This window comes from Carcharhinus amblyrhynchos, chromosome 1, assembly GCF_965287045.1.
Source record: "Carcharhinus amblyrhynchos chromosome 1, sCarAmb.v2.hapA, whole genome shotgun sequence".
Classification (NCBI taxonomy): Eukaryota; Metazoa; Chordata; class Chondrichthyes; order Carcharhiniformes; family Carcharhinidae; genus Carcharhinus; species Carcharhinus amblyrhynchos.
The window spans coordinates 29,514,879-29,528,793 of NC_137324.1; the positions used below are offsets into that span (position 1 = coordinate 29,514,879).

The 13,915-nt window shown below is 44.6% G+C and overlaps 1 protein-coding gene across 1 annotated transcript in view; it reads right to left on the bottom strand.

Annotated features, from left to right (window-relative positions):
• Positions 1–13,915, bottom strand: part of loxhd1a (lipoxygenase homology PLAT domains 1a) — a 217,640-nt gene that overhangs the window by 67,331 nt on the left and 136,394 nt on the right. The window contains exons 17-23 of the mRNA XM_080204031.1: positions 13,558–13,693; positions 12,216–12,370; positions 11,868–12,028; positions 11,651–11,727; positions 5,706–5,902; positions 3,691–3,883; positions 770–930 (exon numbers count right to left, since the gene is read on the bottom strand). Of these exons, the coding sequence (XP_080060157.1) occupies positions 770–930; positions 3,691–3,883; positions 5,706–5,902; positions 11,651–11,727; positions 11,868–12,028; positions 12,216–12,370; positions 13,558–13,693 (1,080 nt within the window). The remainder of the gene's footprint in view (positions 1–769; positions 931–3,690; positions 3,884–5,705; positions 5,903–11,650; positions 11,728–11,867; positions 12,029–12,215; positions 12,371–13,557; positions 13,694–13,915) is intronic.

Here is a 13,915-nt window from a genome sequence, read left to right on the forward strand (position 1 = left end):
ATTTTCCATATAATTACCAGCCTCACACCCCCTGTAATCCCTCCTTCAAGTGCTACTGCTCCTGATGCAGTTCCCTCCACACTGGGGAGACTAAAAGCAGACTGGTGACCACGTTGCGGAACATCTTTGCTCAGTCCACATGCATGACCCTCACCTTCCTGTCACTTGCCATTTCAATTCACAATCTTGCTCTCGTGCCCACATGCTCATCCTTGGCCTGCTGCAATGTTCTAGTGAAGCCAATGTAAATTGGAGGAACAGCCTCTCATCATCCGAATGGGCGCTTTACGGCTCTTTGGATTTTGAGTTCAACAACTTCAGAGCATGAACTCTCGCCTCCATTTTTATCTTAATTTTTTTTGGTCCCAACTTCCTTCCCCGTAGGGCCATCTGCCACTTGTTATGCTTTCACAAATTACTGACCCTTGTTTTGCGATTAACACATTGTGCTAACTTACTTTATGCCACTATTAGCACCTTCTTTAGTCTTTTAACACCATCATTAACACTCCCTTTGTCTGGTTCCCACCCATCCCTGGCCTTCTATTTTGTTCCACCTGCTCCACTATCCCTTCCCAACTATTTAATCCATCACATTTCCACCTCTCTGCGACTTTGAAGATTTCAACAGACTTAAAGCCTTCATTTTGTTTCTCTCTTTCCAGCATTTTCTGTTTTTAGTACCGCTGAACGGAATACTTACATTTCCTCAGGATGAGGACTGATTCCTCCAGTGCCCTTCCTTCACTGAACTTTTATCCAAGCTTACCTTAAACATCTCTGTCGCTCCTCGCACAAAATTGTCTGAGCGACTTCGGAGGCGGATTACTTCTGTCTTTCCCAGCTCTCCATACATCTGGATGAAGACTTTAGCATCAGTGCCAGCTCCAGAAACATCTCCTGTGTGTACTGCCACCTCATAGTTGATTACTGGTCAAATGCACAGGAAATGGAGGTAAGGTACACAGGCACAAAGATACACAACAAGACCAGCAATGGAGATGTGCACAGCCGAGAGTAGATTCACTGAGGGTAAAGTCACTGCCCCAGCTGCACTGGAAGGATGAGGAGTTCTAGTGCTGTCAGTGCACCATGTTTACCCACTCCCTTTCAGCACAGCTTCCCAATCCACCTGCAGGATCAGAAATAAACCCCTTGGGTATCATTGCATTTTGGAATCCCTTTAGTGCATTGGATCTGCACCAACTATCTGACTGCGCATCCCACCCAGGCCCTCTTCCTGCCCTATCCCTGCAACTCCATACATTTCCTGTGGCTAATCCCATCTAGCCTGCACATTTTGAGTCACTAAAGGGTAATTTAGCATGGCCAATCCACCTAAACTGCACATCTTTGGAATGTGGGAGGAAATCAGAGCATCTGGAGGAAACCCACGTAGGCATGGGGAGAATGTGCAAACTTCACACACACAGTGACCCGAGGCCGGAACTGAATTCGGGTCCCTGGAGCTATGAGGCAGCAGTGCTAACCACTGTGCCACCATGCTGCCTGAAGGAAGGCACTGGTTGAAATGCACAGGCTTCTAACCAGATGGGCAGCCTTTTTTTGCTCAGGTGATTAGGTAGCTGTACCAGAATTCCACAAAGAAGCTAGCAAATAACCCATACCCAGCGACATTGACCTCAGCAATCACTGCTGTGCTTTGAAATCAACTAGGCAAAAAGGATTTATTTGAAGATGAGAAGCCCTGAACATGATGAAGAGTCAGGTGGCTGATTCCTGCTTCCATTAGACTGAATTTTGAGGATAGATTAGAAAAATCTTCAGCCTCATGGAGGGGGAATGATAGAAAACCGTATATGGATATAGGAGTTATTAAATGATAAATGGAATAGAAAAGGACAACCTAGAGAATTATCTCAGATTAAACCATGTAAGATAAATGACACAGGTACCAACTAGTAAATGATAATTCAAAGATTAATATTAGGTGGCACCTCATCACTCAAAAAATGATCACTATCCCTGTGAGGGATAGCTAGGGGCAGTCTCTGCAATTGTTCAGCTGGAGGAGGTAATGGCCTAATGGTATTATTGCTAGACTATTAATCCAAAAACTCAGTTAAATGCTCTAGGGGCCCGGGTTCAAATCCCGGCCATGGCAGATGGTGGAATTTGAATTCAACAACAAAAAATCTGGAATTAAAAATCTACTGATGACCATGAAACCATTGTTGATTGTTTCAAAAACACATCTGGTTCACTAATGTCCTTTAGGGAAGGAAATCTGCTGTCCTTACCTGGACTGGCCTACATGTGACTCCAGAGCCGCAGCACTGTGGTTGACTCTCAACTGCCTTTAGACATCTCGGGATGGGCAATAAATGCTGGCCAGCCAGTGATGCACATTTCCCAAGAATGAATTTTTAAAAAGTGAATGCAATGATGAGAGGAATGTAGGGGTGCTACTGGACAACCCCCAACATGGGGAAGGCAACCCTGGTGCATGCACTGGCTGCATGCATGAGCAAAGACCCAAAATCGCATCCTGCTGGTACTACTCCAGTCTCGCCTGTCACAGAATCGGAGTGGGCGAAGGATGAGCAACGGGTTGACCTTGTGTAGGAATTTCAGATCTTGCTCGAGCAAAGTTGTAAAATCCTGCCCATAATGTTTGCAAAGTGACATGTGTGCAGATAATGGCACCCTGCACCATGCGGAAAACTACAATCCTCATTAAACCATGTGCTTGTTCGTTTTGATTCTCTCTAGCAAAACAGAATGGAATACAACCTGCTCTCGATGAATATAGAGACTCACTGCCTTCCCTTATGGATCAGTGGATGCTAAGGTGTGAGATGTTGCAAATATTTGCAGTTCCTGCTCCAAAGGATGCATCACCTTTACAGCAATTGGCAATGCCACACTTGCCTTGCTCTGAGCTCACAGCTTTGGCTGCAGCAGGTGACAGATTTCACTGAGGACATCTTTACTGAAGTACAGACATCTCACACATTGTTCCTCATTATGGTTCCGGTTAAAATACTTAAAAGGGACAGACAGGGTAGGTGCAGGCAAGATACTTCCCCTGGTTGGGGAGTCTTGAACCAGGGAACACAATTCCACATTGCAACATATTACAAAGAGCACTGTAATGTTTATCCCCTCACCTCACGTATATGAATGTGTTACACAGATGCAATAGGGGATCTGTCTAAATTTCAGCAGAATGAAGAAGAAGGGGAGAAAAGATCATGTGGGAGATATCCTCTAGGAAAGGAAATCTACTGTCCTCATCCCCTCTGGCCTATCTGTGACTCCAGACCACAGCAAGGTGCTTTACTCTTAACTGGTCCCGGAAATGGCCCAGCAAGCCACTCAGTTGTATTCAGAAAGATGGCTCCAACTTCACAAGAAGAGTGAGGAATGGGCAATAAAGGCTGGACCGATCAACAATGCCCACATCCCATGAATGAATAAAGAAAAATAATCAGTATACATGAAGCTAGGCACGGACAAACATATTGGGTATCAAATGAGAGAATAACTCGATTAACACCGAAGTAATGACTCGGAGGGCGTGCATGGTTTGTATTTACAAATCTTAGAGGTCCAAACATAGACACAGAGATGAATTAAAGATTGCAATGAGCGTTCATATCTTTCCCATGAAGAATTTATTGGGAAAGTGGATGAGAATCCTTTCCTTCCAGACCTTCATATCCTTACATTTCTCGATATCCGTGATCTCGCTGGGATAGATTTCAATCTCGGTCTTGCCATCTGCTTCATCCCTGCATAGCCAGCGATGAGCCGGGAACATATACTCCTTCCCATGAACTGGAATTTTAACCTGAACGCTGTCCAAGAACCAACCAGCTCTCAATCCCACATTATCATGTCCAATCAACAAACGGTTTAGCTTTGCAGAAAAAAAGGTTAAAGGCGTGAAATCAGTATTTGGCCCTTTGACATTCTTCATCATCTTAGCTGCTATTGCACTCTTTAATCAACCAAAGAAAAAGCTAAACATAAATGCATCCTGATACTAAAATATATTCTAGTACAACAATGAAATATTCCTCTATTGTCATAGCCGAGACATGTGCTGTCCATCTCGGACAACGCAGACCCAGCCCCAACACAAGTGACACAGGACCTACTGAGTTCATGGAATATTTTGAATCAGTTTATACCTCATTATATGACTTCTTCGCATTCCTTGCTGTGAATGGGAGATAGTGGGTGGGATTCTCCAGCCGCGCTCGCCCCAAATCCAGAGAATCCCACTGGAGGTCAATGGACCTTTGCATGGTCTGCCCCCCACCGCACCCCCCACCCCAACCCCCCACCCACTACGAATCCTGTGACAGGTGGGATGACGGAATTCCCCTCATGACCTGTAGAAGGACAAGGTAGCAGACACATGGAAACCTGGGATTTTCCCTCCAAGACATCACCATCCTGATTTGGAAATATATCACCCTTCCTTCAATGCTGTTGGGTCAAATCCTGGAGCACCCTCCCTAACTGCATTGTGGATCACAGGGACTGCTGTGATTCAAGAAGGCAGCTCACCACCACCTTCTAAAGGACAATTAGGGATGGGCAATAAATGTTGACCTAGCCAGTGATGTCCACATCCCATGAAAGAATAAAACAAAATACACCTTAGGTGAATTTCCTTACAATTGTTGGGCATTGCCTGTTTCATATCACTTCCAAAAAGGAAAGTTGTCTTGAGAGCTCAAAAGTAAAATACATATACAAAGTTATTTGATTTAATTTAGATCCTCAAAATTCATTGCTATCAGTGATAATAAGCAAGGGTATCTGGAAGTTGCACTTCGTCATTGCTGAATATTTAAACTTTGAATGAAAGGGTTGGTGTAGTAGTTTACTATGATTAGCTGGAGCTCCTCTTGCCTTTGTTAAAGTTTATGTTTATTTATTAGTGTCACAAGTAGGCTTACATTAACACTGCAATGAAATTACTGTGCAAAACCAGTTGCCACGCTCCGCCACCTGTTCGGGTGCACTAAGGGACAATTTAGCATGGTCAGTGTATCTAACCAGCACATCCTTCAGACTGTGGGACAAAATGTGCAGATTTCACACAGACAGTGACCCAATCCAGGAGTCAAACCCAAGTCCCTGGAGCTGTGAGGCAGCAGTGCTAATCACTGTGCCACCCTGCTGCCCCAGCTTCTCTTGCTGAGTTCCTGAGGCTCAGAACCCCGCCGCTAAACTCAACACAACCAAGCCTTGGATGATTGCAGAAATCAAAGGCTTTTCGTTAACAGCAAGAAGAAGGGATGCAAAATCCGTCAAAATTAAGAAGGACAAGTACAATGTAAAATTCAAAGTGCAGTGCAGCAGGTACCTATACACACCATCACAGATAAAGAGAAGGCTGAAAAACTGAAATAATCCCTGCCTCCAGGTCTGACTGTGAAGGAGATGAAGTGAGGCACTGAAATCTCTAATGTTATTTGCATTTTATTGAATAAAAGAAATACAGAAAAAGGTATATAGTGTGATATAGCTTTATATTGTTATATTATTGTTATTATGTTCTAGTTTTATATTGTGTGATTGCATTTGTATCCAGTTGAGAAAGGATGGTGATCTTGGATGTAATGTGCATAATTCATTGGATAAATTCCGAGCCAGAGAGCAAAGAGTCAGCAAGTTAGAAAACAGCTCAGAGGTTCGCTCCATAATCAGCACCAACATGTACTTACTTTTCCAATATCCAATGTGTCGACGATGAAAATGTCCACGCGGCCTTGTTCAAAGTAATTTCCCAAGTCATTGTCAGAGATGGCTAGGGAAAGCTTGCTGGTATCTCCCTTCTCTCCGTACAGTTTGATGAAAACTTTTGAGTCACTACTGGCTCCGGGCACGCTTCCTGTCTTCACTATGATGTGGTAATAGATATCTGCAAATTCCATCCATATTTGACAAAAAGCTCAAGAAAGGAATAAAGCAAGACTTGCATTTATGTGACAATGCTTCATGACCCTCAGATGTCCTAAAGTGCTTTAAGAGTAACTGGTCATATGACTCAATAGCTGGTTAACTGGACAAATTTAACTGAAAGTTATAATTGTAAATCTGTAACGAGCATAAATTGTGGAAAACCATTGCTATTATCTTTGATTCCTGGCTCATACTCTGTTGCCTAGTCCTGACCACATTCTGAGGCTGAATCAGCCCATCACAACTTTGCCATCCTTTTTGACTGTGAGTTGAGTATCTGACCCCACATTCCCTCCATTTCCAAGACTGCTTGCTCCCAGATCATGAACCTACAATGGTTCCCAGCCTGGTAACGCTCTGATTTTTAAACTTTCAGCTCTGTTGTCAGATACTTCAATCTAAACTGCTCCAGGCATACGATTCTCCCAGATTCCCTTGTTTATCCAATTCTGGCCTCTTGCGCAAACCCAGGTCAGGATTCTCTGACCTTGTCTGCGGCTGGGATTCTCCAGCTCCACTCATGCATATAGAGATTTGGCTGAGCACCAAGTTCTTCGTTCTCGCTGGCAGCGATGAACATAGAACAAAGAGCATAGAACAGTACAACCTAGTACAGGCCCTTCAGATATCGATATTGTGCCAAGCTTTCTCCAAAACCAAGATCAAGCTATCCCATTCCCTATCATTCTGATGTTCTCCATGTGCCTATCCAATACCCGCTTGAAAGTTCCTAAAGTGTCCGACTCCACTATCACAGCAGGCAGTGCATTCCACACCCCAACCACTCTCTGAGTAAAGAACGTAACTCGGACATCCCTCCTGTATCTCCCACCGTGAACCTTATAGTTATGCCCCCGAGTAACAGCTATATCCACCCAAGGAAATAGTCTCTGAACATCCACTCTATCTATCCCCCTCATCATCTTCTAAACCTCTATTAAGTTGCCTCTCGTCCTCCTCCACTCTAAATAGAAAAGCCCTACCTCACTCAACCTTTCCTCATAAGACTTACTGTCCAAACCAGACAGCATCCTGGTAAATCTTCTCTGCACTCTCTCCAATGCTTCCACATCCTTTTTGTGGTGAGGTGACCAGAACTGTAGACAATATTCCAAACGTGGTCCCACCAATGTCCGATATAGTTGCAGCGTAACCCCATGGCTCTTAAACTCAAGCCCCCTGTTAATAAACTCTAACACACTATAAGCCTTCTTCACGGCTCTATCCACTTGAATGGCAACCTTAGAGATCTGTGGATATGAACCCCAAGATCTCTCTGTTCCTCCACATTCCTGCTGTTGACCCTGTAATCCGTATTCAAATTTGTCCTACCAAAATGAATCACCTCGTATTTATCAGGGTTAAACTCCATCTGCCATTTTTCGGCCCAGCTCTGCATTCTATCAATGTCTCTTTGCAGCCTACAACAGTCCTCCACCTCATCCATTATTCCACCAATCTTGGTGTCATCAGCAAATTTACTGACCCATCCTTCAGCCCCCTCCTCCAAGTCATTGATAAAAATCACAAATAGCAGAGGACCCAGCACTTATCCCTGTGGTACACCACTGGTAACTGGCCTCCAGTCTGAAAATTTTCCCTCCACCACCACCCTCTGTCTTCTGTGAGATAGCCAGTTAATTATCCAATCGGCCAAATTTCCCTCTATCCCACAACTCCTTACTTTCTTCATGAGCCTACCATGGGGAAACCTTATCAAACGCCTTACTAAAATCCATGTATACGACATCAACCTTAATCTACACAGTTAGTTACCTCCACAACGAATTCAGTCAAATTTGTGAGGCAAGACTTACCCTTCACGGATTCGTGCTGACTATCCCGGATTAAGTTGCATCTTTCTGAATGGTTATAAATCCTATCCCTCAGGACCTTTTCCATTAACTTATTGACCACTGAAGTAAGACTAACTGGTCTATAATTACCGAGGTCATTCCTATTTCCTTTCTTGAGCAGAGGAACAACATTCACGACTCTCCAGTCCTCTGGCACTATCCCTGTGATGTGGAGATGCTGACATTGGACTAGGGTAAACACAGTAAGAAGTCTCCTAGTGTTGTGAGACTTCTTACTGTGACTATCCCCATGGACAGAGAGGACCCAAAGATCAAAGCCAAAGTCTCTGCAATCTCATCCCTTGCCTCCCAAAGAATCCTAGGATATATCCCATCTGGTCCAGGAGACTTATTGACGCTCAGGTTTTTCAAAATTGCTAATACATCTTCCCTCAGAACATCTACGTCCTCCATCCTATCAGCCTATATCACAGTTATTGGAACCTTTATAGGTCGAATAGTTCGGTGGGGCAGTTTTTGTACAGTGTGTGCAGGAAGGTTTCCTGACACAACATATGGATAGGCCGACAAGAGGTGGGGCCACATTGGATTTGGTACTGGGTAATGAACCGGGCCAAGTGTTAGATTTGTTTGTGGGAGAGCACTTTGGAGATAAAGACCACAACTCGGTCTCTTTCATTATTGCAAAGGAGGGGGATAGGGCCCCTCAAAAACATGGACCCTATCTTTGGTGAGAACTGAAGAAAGGTATTCATTCATCGCCCCTCTTATCTCTTCTGACTCCATGCACAAGTTCCCACTACTACTCTTGACTGGCTCTAACCTCACCCTGGTCATTCTTTTATTTCTCACATAAGAGTAAAAAGCCTTGGGATTTTCCTTGATCTGACCCGCCAAGGACTTCTCATGCCCCCGCCTAGCTCTCCTAAGCCCTTTTGTTTAGCTCATTCCTTGCTATCTTGTAACCCTCAAGCGACCCAACTGAACCTTGTTTTCTCATCCTTACATACGCTTCCTTTTTCCCCTTGACAAGACATTCAACCTCTTTTATGAACCATGGTTCCTTCACTCAGCCATTTCCTCCCTGCCTGACAGGGACATACCTATCAAGGACATGCAGTATTTGTTCCTTGAACAAGCTCCACTTTACATTTGTGCCTTTCCCTGACAGTTTCTGTTCCCATCTTATGCTCCCTAATTCTTGCCTAATCGCATCATAATTATCTCTCCCCCAATTATAAACCTTGTCTGCAGTATGGCCCTATCCCCGTCCTTTGCAATAATGAAAGAGACCGAGTTGTGGTCTGTATCTCCAAAGTGCTCTCCCACAAATAAATCTAACACTTGGCCCGTTTCATTACCCAGTACCAAATCCAATGTGGCCCCATCTCTTGTCGGCCTATCCATATATTGTGTCAGGAAACCTTCCTGCACACACTGTACAAAAACTGCCCCACCGAACTATTCGACCTATAAGGGTTCCAATCAATATTTGGAAAGTTAAAGTCACCCATGACAACTACCCTGTGACCTCCACACCTATCCATAATCTGCTTTGCAATTTCTTCCTCCACATCTCTATTACTATTTGGGGGTTTATAGAAAACTCCTAACAATGTGACTGCTCCTTTCCTATTTCTAACTTCAGCCCATATTATCTCAGTAGGCAGATCCCCCATGAACTTTCAAGGATAGTTAAACTATCCTTGATTAACAATGCTACTCCTCCACTTCTTTTACCACCTTCCCTACTCTTACTGAAACATCTATACCCCGGAAACTTCCAACAGCCATTCCTGTCCCTGTTCCAACCATTTCTCCGTAATGGCCACAACATCATAGTCCCAAGTACCAATCCACGCTCCAAGTTCACCTACCTTATTTCAGAGGCTTCCTGCATTGAAGTAGACACACTTCAACCCACCTTCCTGTCCGCTGGTATACTCCTGCAGCCTTGATACCTTCCTCAGTACCTCACTACCCTCAACACTGGCTTTTGGACTACAGCTTGTTTTCCCATTCCCCTGACAAATTAGCTTAAACGCCCCCCCCCCGAAGAGCTGTAGCAAATTTCCCTCCAGGATATTGGTGCCCTTCTGCTTTAGGTGCAAACCATCCTGTTTATACAGGTCTCACTTTCCCCACAATGTCTTCCAATTATCCATGTAACTGAAAACCTCTCTCCTACACCATCCCTGCAGCCACGTGTTTACCTGGACTCTCTCCCTGTTCCTCAACTTGCTAATACGTGGCACCGGCAACAAACCAGAGATGATAATATGGTTTGTCCTGGCTCTCAGCTTCCACCCTAGCTCCCTACATTCCTGTTTTAAATTGCCATCCCTTCTCTTACCTATGTCGTTGGTACTGACTTGTGACTGTTCTGCAGGAGGAACATTGCACTGCTTTCCCTGCCATTCCCTCTAGATGACTTACGGATAAAACAAGAAAAAGAAAGAAAGAGCTTACCTGATATTCACTCACCCCCTTTAGGTTAGGGCAGGTGGAAGGGTGGGGGAAACTACAAGTGTGGTTTCTTGGGTTTAGGAACCGTCCAACTTATATACAGGTAAAAATAAAACACTTAACCAGCAACCACTGCGACCTGCACTATAAAAGTAAACTACAAACCTGGAATTCTGAAAATCCCAGCCCCAGTTTTAACTGCTCTACAATAGATGGCTGTGCATTCAGCTATCCAAGACCTAAGCTCTGGCACTCTCTCCCTTTCTTTCCCCTCTCCACCGTTGGAATCATAGAATCCTACAGTGCAGAAGGAGGCCATTCAGCCCATCAAGTCTGCATTGACCACAATCCCACCCAGGCCCTATCCCCATAACCCCATGCATTTACCCTGGCTAGTCCCTCTGAACGAAGGGGCAATTTAACATGGCCAATCCGCTTAACCCACACACCTTTGGACTGTGGATGGAAACCGGAGCACCCGGAGGAAACCTATGCAGATACGGGGAGAACGTTCAGACTCCGCACAGACGGTAACCCAAGCTGGGAATTGAACCTGGGTTCCTGGCGCTGTGAGGCAGCAGTGCTAACCACTATGCCACTGTGCCTCCCATTTATGTTTTATAAAGGCTACTGTGAAATATCTTGGCTTGTTACATAGAATGTAAGCTACTGTTATTGGACTCTGACTTACACACAAGCCGCCTGCCTGACAGTAGTCTGTCATTGGTTTCAGCTGGATCGGCTGTTCGTGCTTCTGAAAGTTCAGTGAAAAACCACAACAGGCAGATCAGGCAAGTCTTGGGAATTAATGAGGTGGCCTAGATGCAACAACCACCCCACCCCCACCATCCCCTACCTAATTCCACCCCCCTACCCCCATCACCTGCACTACCTACTCCCCACTCACGCCTACAGGTTTGATGGCCACCTACTCATATATCAACTGGCTGGCTGTTGAGAATTGGTCCCATGGTATAACTTACACTCAATTATCTGGTTCTGGTAACACACAATTCTCCTGACTGGGTGGGCTCTGGCTGTTCTGAGGGCTTGTGTTGGGACTCTGTGTAATGTGGTTAGGAAAACAGAAGGAGCAAGCAGAGCAGTGAACACTCTGTAAATGCTTCAAAGGTGTCACGCACTGAAACATGATAGTTATATTTTCAGAATGGTCCCTCGGATTTTACAGCATCCATGTAGGACAAGCTAGAGAAGCTTTAAATAAAACGTCACCAGTGAGGAGACACTACCCCCTTAAATCAATATTGTTCACCACTCGTGCACTTATTTAAATAGACCAGGCACTGTCCCTTAATGAACTCCCCTTCAGAGGGAACCTCGCTGTGGAAGACAGCAAGCCCCTTTATGTGGGAAGACGTTTGGATAACTCACATTTGCAACATTCAGACAGAATCCTTACTTACTTTTAAGCATGTGTGCATCTCCGATTGGAACTAGCTCTCGAACAATTTGACCGTCATCTTCGCCTTTATCCAGCCACCTGTGATAAATAGAAATGTGCTTTTATTGTCTTCCTCAGCCTTTAGCTAACAGTTTTTATTTTTGCTACTCCCGTACCCCCTACAGAAGCACACCAATATTCTCCTGTAAAATGGGATAATAGCAGTTAAAATGAATAACCTGTAACAGGGAAATTCCACAGCCTGTGACTCAGGTGCTCCTTCCTCTTTCACTACCACCTTGTCCAGGTACCAGCCACAGCTCCCACCTCTCCCGTCATGTCCTATTCGCACTCTCGTCACCTTGTCCAGACTTACAGCCTCAATGATAAACTCATCCGCCTGAATATAGGAAATACAGCGAAATACTGGCTGAGTAAATCAGGATAGAGACAGAGACAGACTGGGTAAATCAGGATAGGGACACACTGGTAAATCAGGAAAGAGACAGACTGGGTAAATCAATATATATAGTCCTGATAAAACTGGGTACAATTTATTTCTGACAAAACACACATATTGTACTCACGTTGCCCTTCTCAAACTTATTGACGTTATTCTTGCTGTCGTAAAGCACCCGGTCTCCTGTGTCGCCCCTCAGGCCTATCAGGCAAATAAAGACATTGGCATCTGTGCCGCTGCCACTCACGGTGCCAGTGCAGATGATAACCCGGTACTTCACCACTGCAAGGAACACACACAGAACAAAATGAATATCATGGGTGAGGATACACCTTACAGGGTTTGCTTTTAGTGTCTCAGTGGTGCCCAAAAGCAGTTTGAGATTACTGACACAATGTGGCTCAGAAGAGCAGCTGTGGATTGTAGATTTGTGTTTCCCTGGACACAGGGAGCTTCTGATATCAGTGTGGTTCTGATGGTGAACTGTGGAAGGCAATGGGATTTGCTGCTTAGGAGGCTGCCACACTAACAGCACAAGGAACAGTAATACCGCCATTCAGTCCCTCCAGTCTGCTCCACCATTCAAAAAGATCATGGAAATTTTCACCTCAACTCTGCTTTCCTGCCCTATTTGCTTACCCCTTGGCATTGTATTATGTTTATTAGCTGCTCATCCAGCAGTAGCTATTGTTCATGCTTCTTCCTCAGGTGGGAAATCACACGTCATGGCGGAAAGAAAGTAAAAGCATCTGAAATGTAGGGAGGGGAGAGTGAAGGAATATAAAGAGAAAGTATAAAAGGATGCTGATCTCACACTATAATAAGTGGCTCTACCTGCATTTTGCAGGAGTGAGTGAAAATAGGGGGAGTGATTTTGACTTTAGATTAAATTGTTCAATGAGTGATATAGATTCTGTTACGTATCAATCTCCAAATTGACATTTCTGTTGAAACCAAAGAGATGAAAGTCTGAAGAGATGTATAATGTGCAGCTAAATCAAAAACCCCTGTTTTACATGACCACCCAAGGTCAAGATACCCACAGTAGTTCTCCTGCTGATGTTTTTATCCTATTCCCTCCTCAACCCATCTGTTTACATAGAACAGCACCTTGCTGGAGAACCTTCCTGGTGCACAGATGTTGCATTGGTTTTGGAGTGTTAGGATATTGGACGGGGGTAGAGGGAGGGGGGGTGGGGAGGAAGAAGTCGATGAGTGAGATCAGATGCTTCTCCTTTTGAAGAGTGGGGAGACTGCACACACGGACTGAAGTGCAGCAGTGCCAGAGATACGTGGAGAGTCCATCTCCTGGAAATGGCAGTCGGCGACTTGTGCAAATCCAACGGGAGGTCAGAAACAAAGGAAAGGGACAAGCAAATAAAAGTGCAGCAATAATAACACAGACAATATCAAAAGGCAGTCTGAATACAGTCTGCCTGGCTTCTTTCCTACTTCACTCATGCACTCACAGGGCAGGACTTCATCGACACAATCTCCTTCAGCAGGGAGCTCCCGTATAATCTCATTATCATCTTCATTGATGTCCAGCCATCGGCCACATTTGAAAGTATATTTTTCCTTCGTCAGAGATTTCATTAAAGTCACCTGCAGTAAATTAGACCATATGTACACATTGGGCTGGACTTCCACTAAAGTTTAAAGTATTAAAGTTTAAAGTCAATTTATTAGTGTCACAAGTTGGCTTACATTAACACTGTAATAAAGTTACTGTGAAAATCCCCCACGCTCCGGCACCTGTTTGGGTACACTGAAGGAGAATTTAGCATGGCCAATGCATCTAACCGGCACGCCTTTCAGACTGTGGGA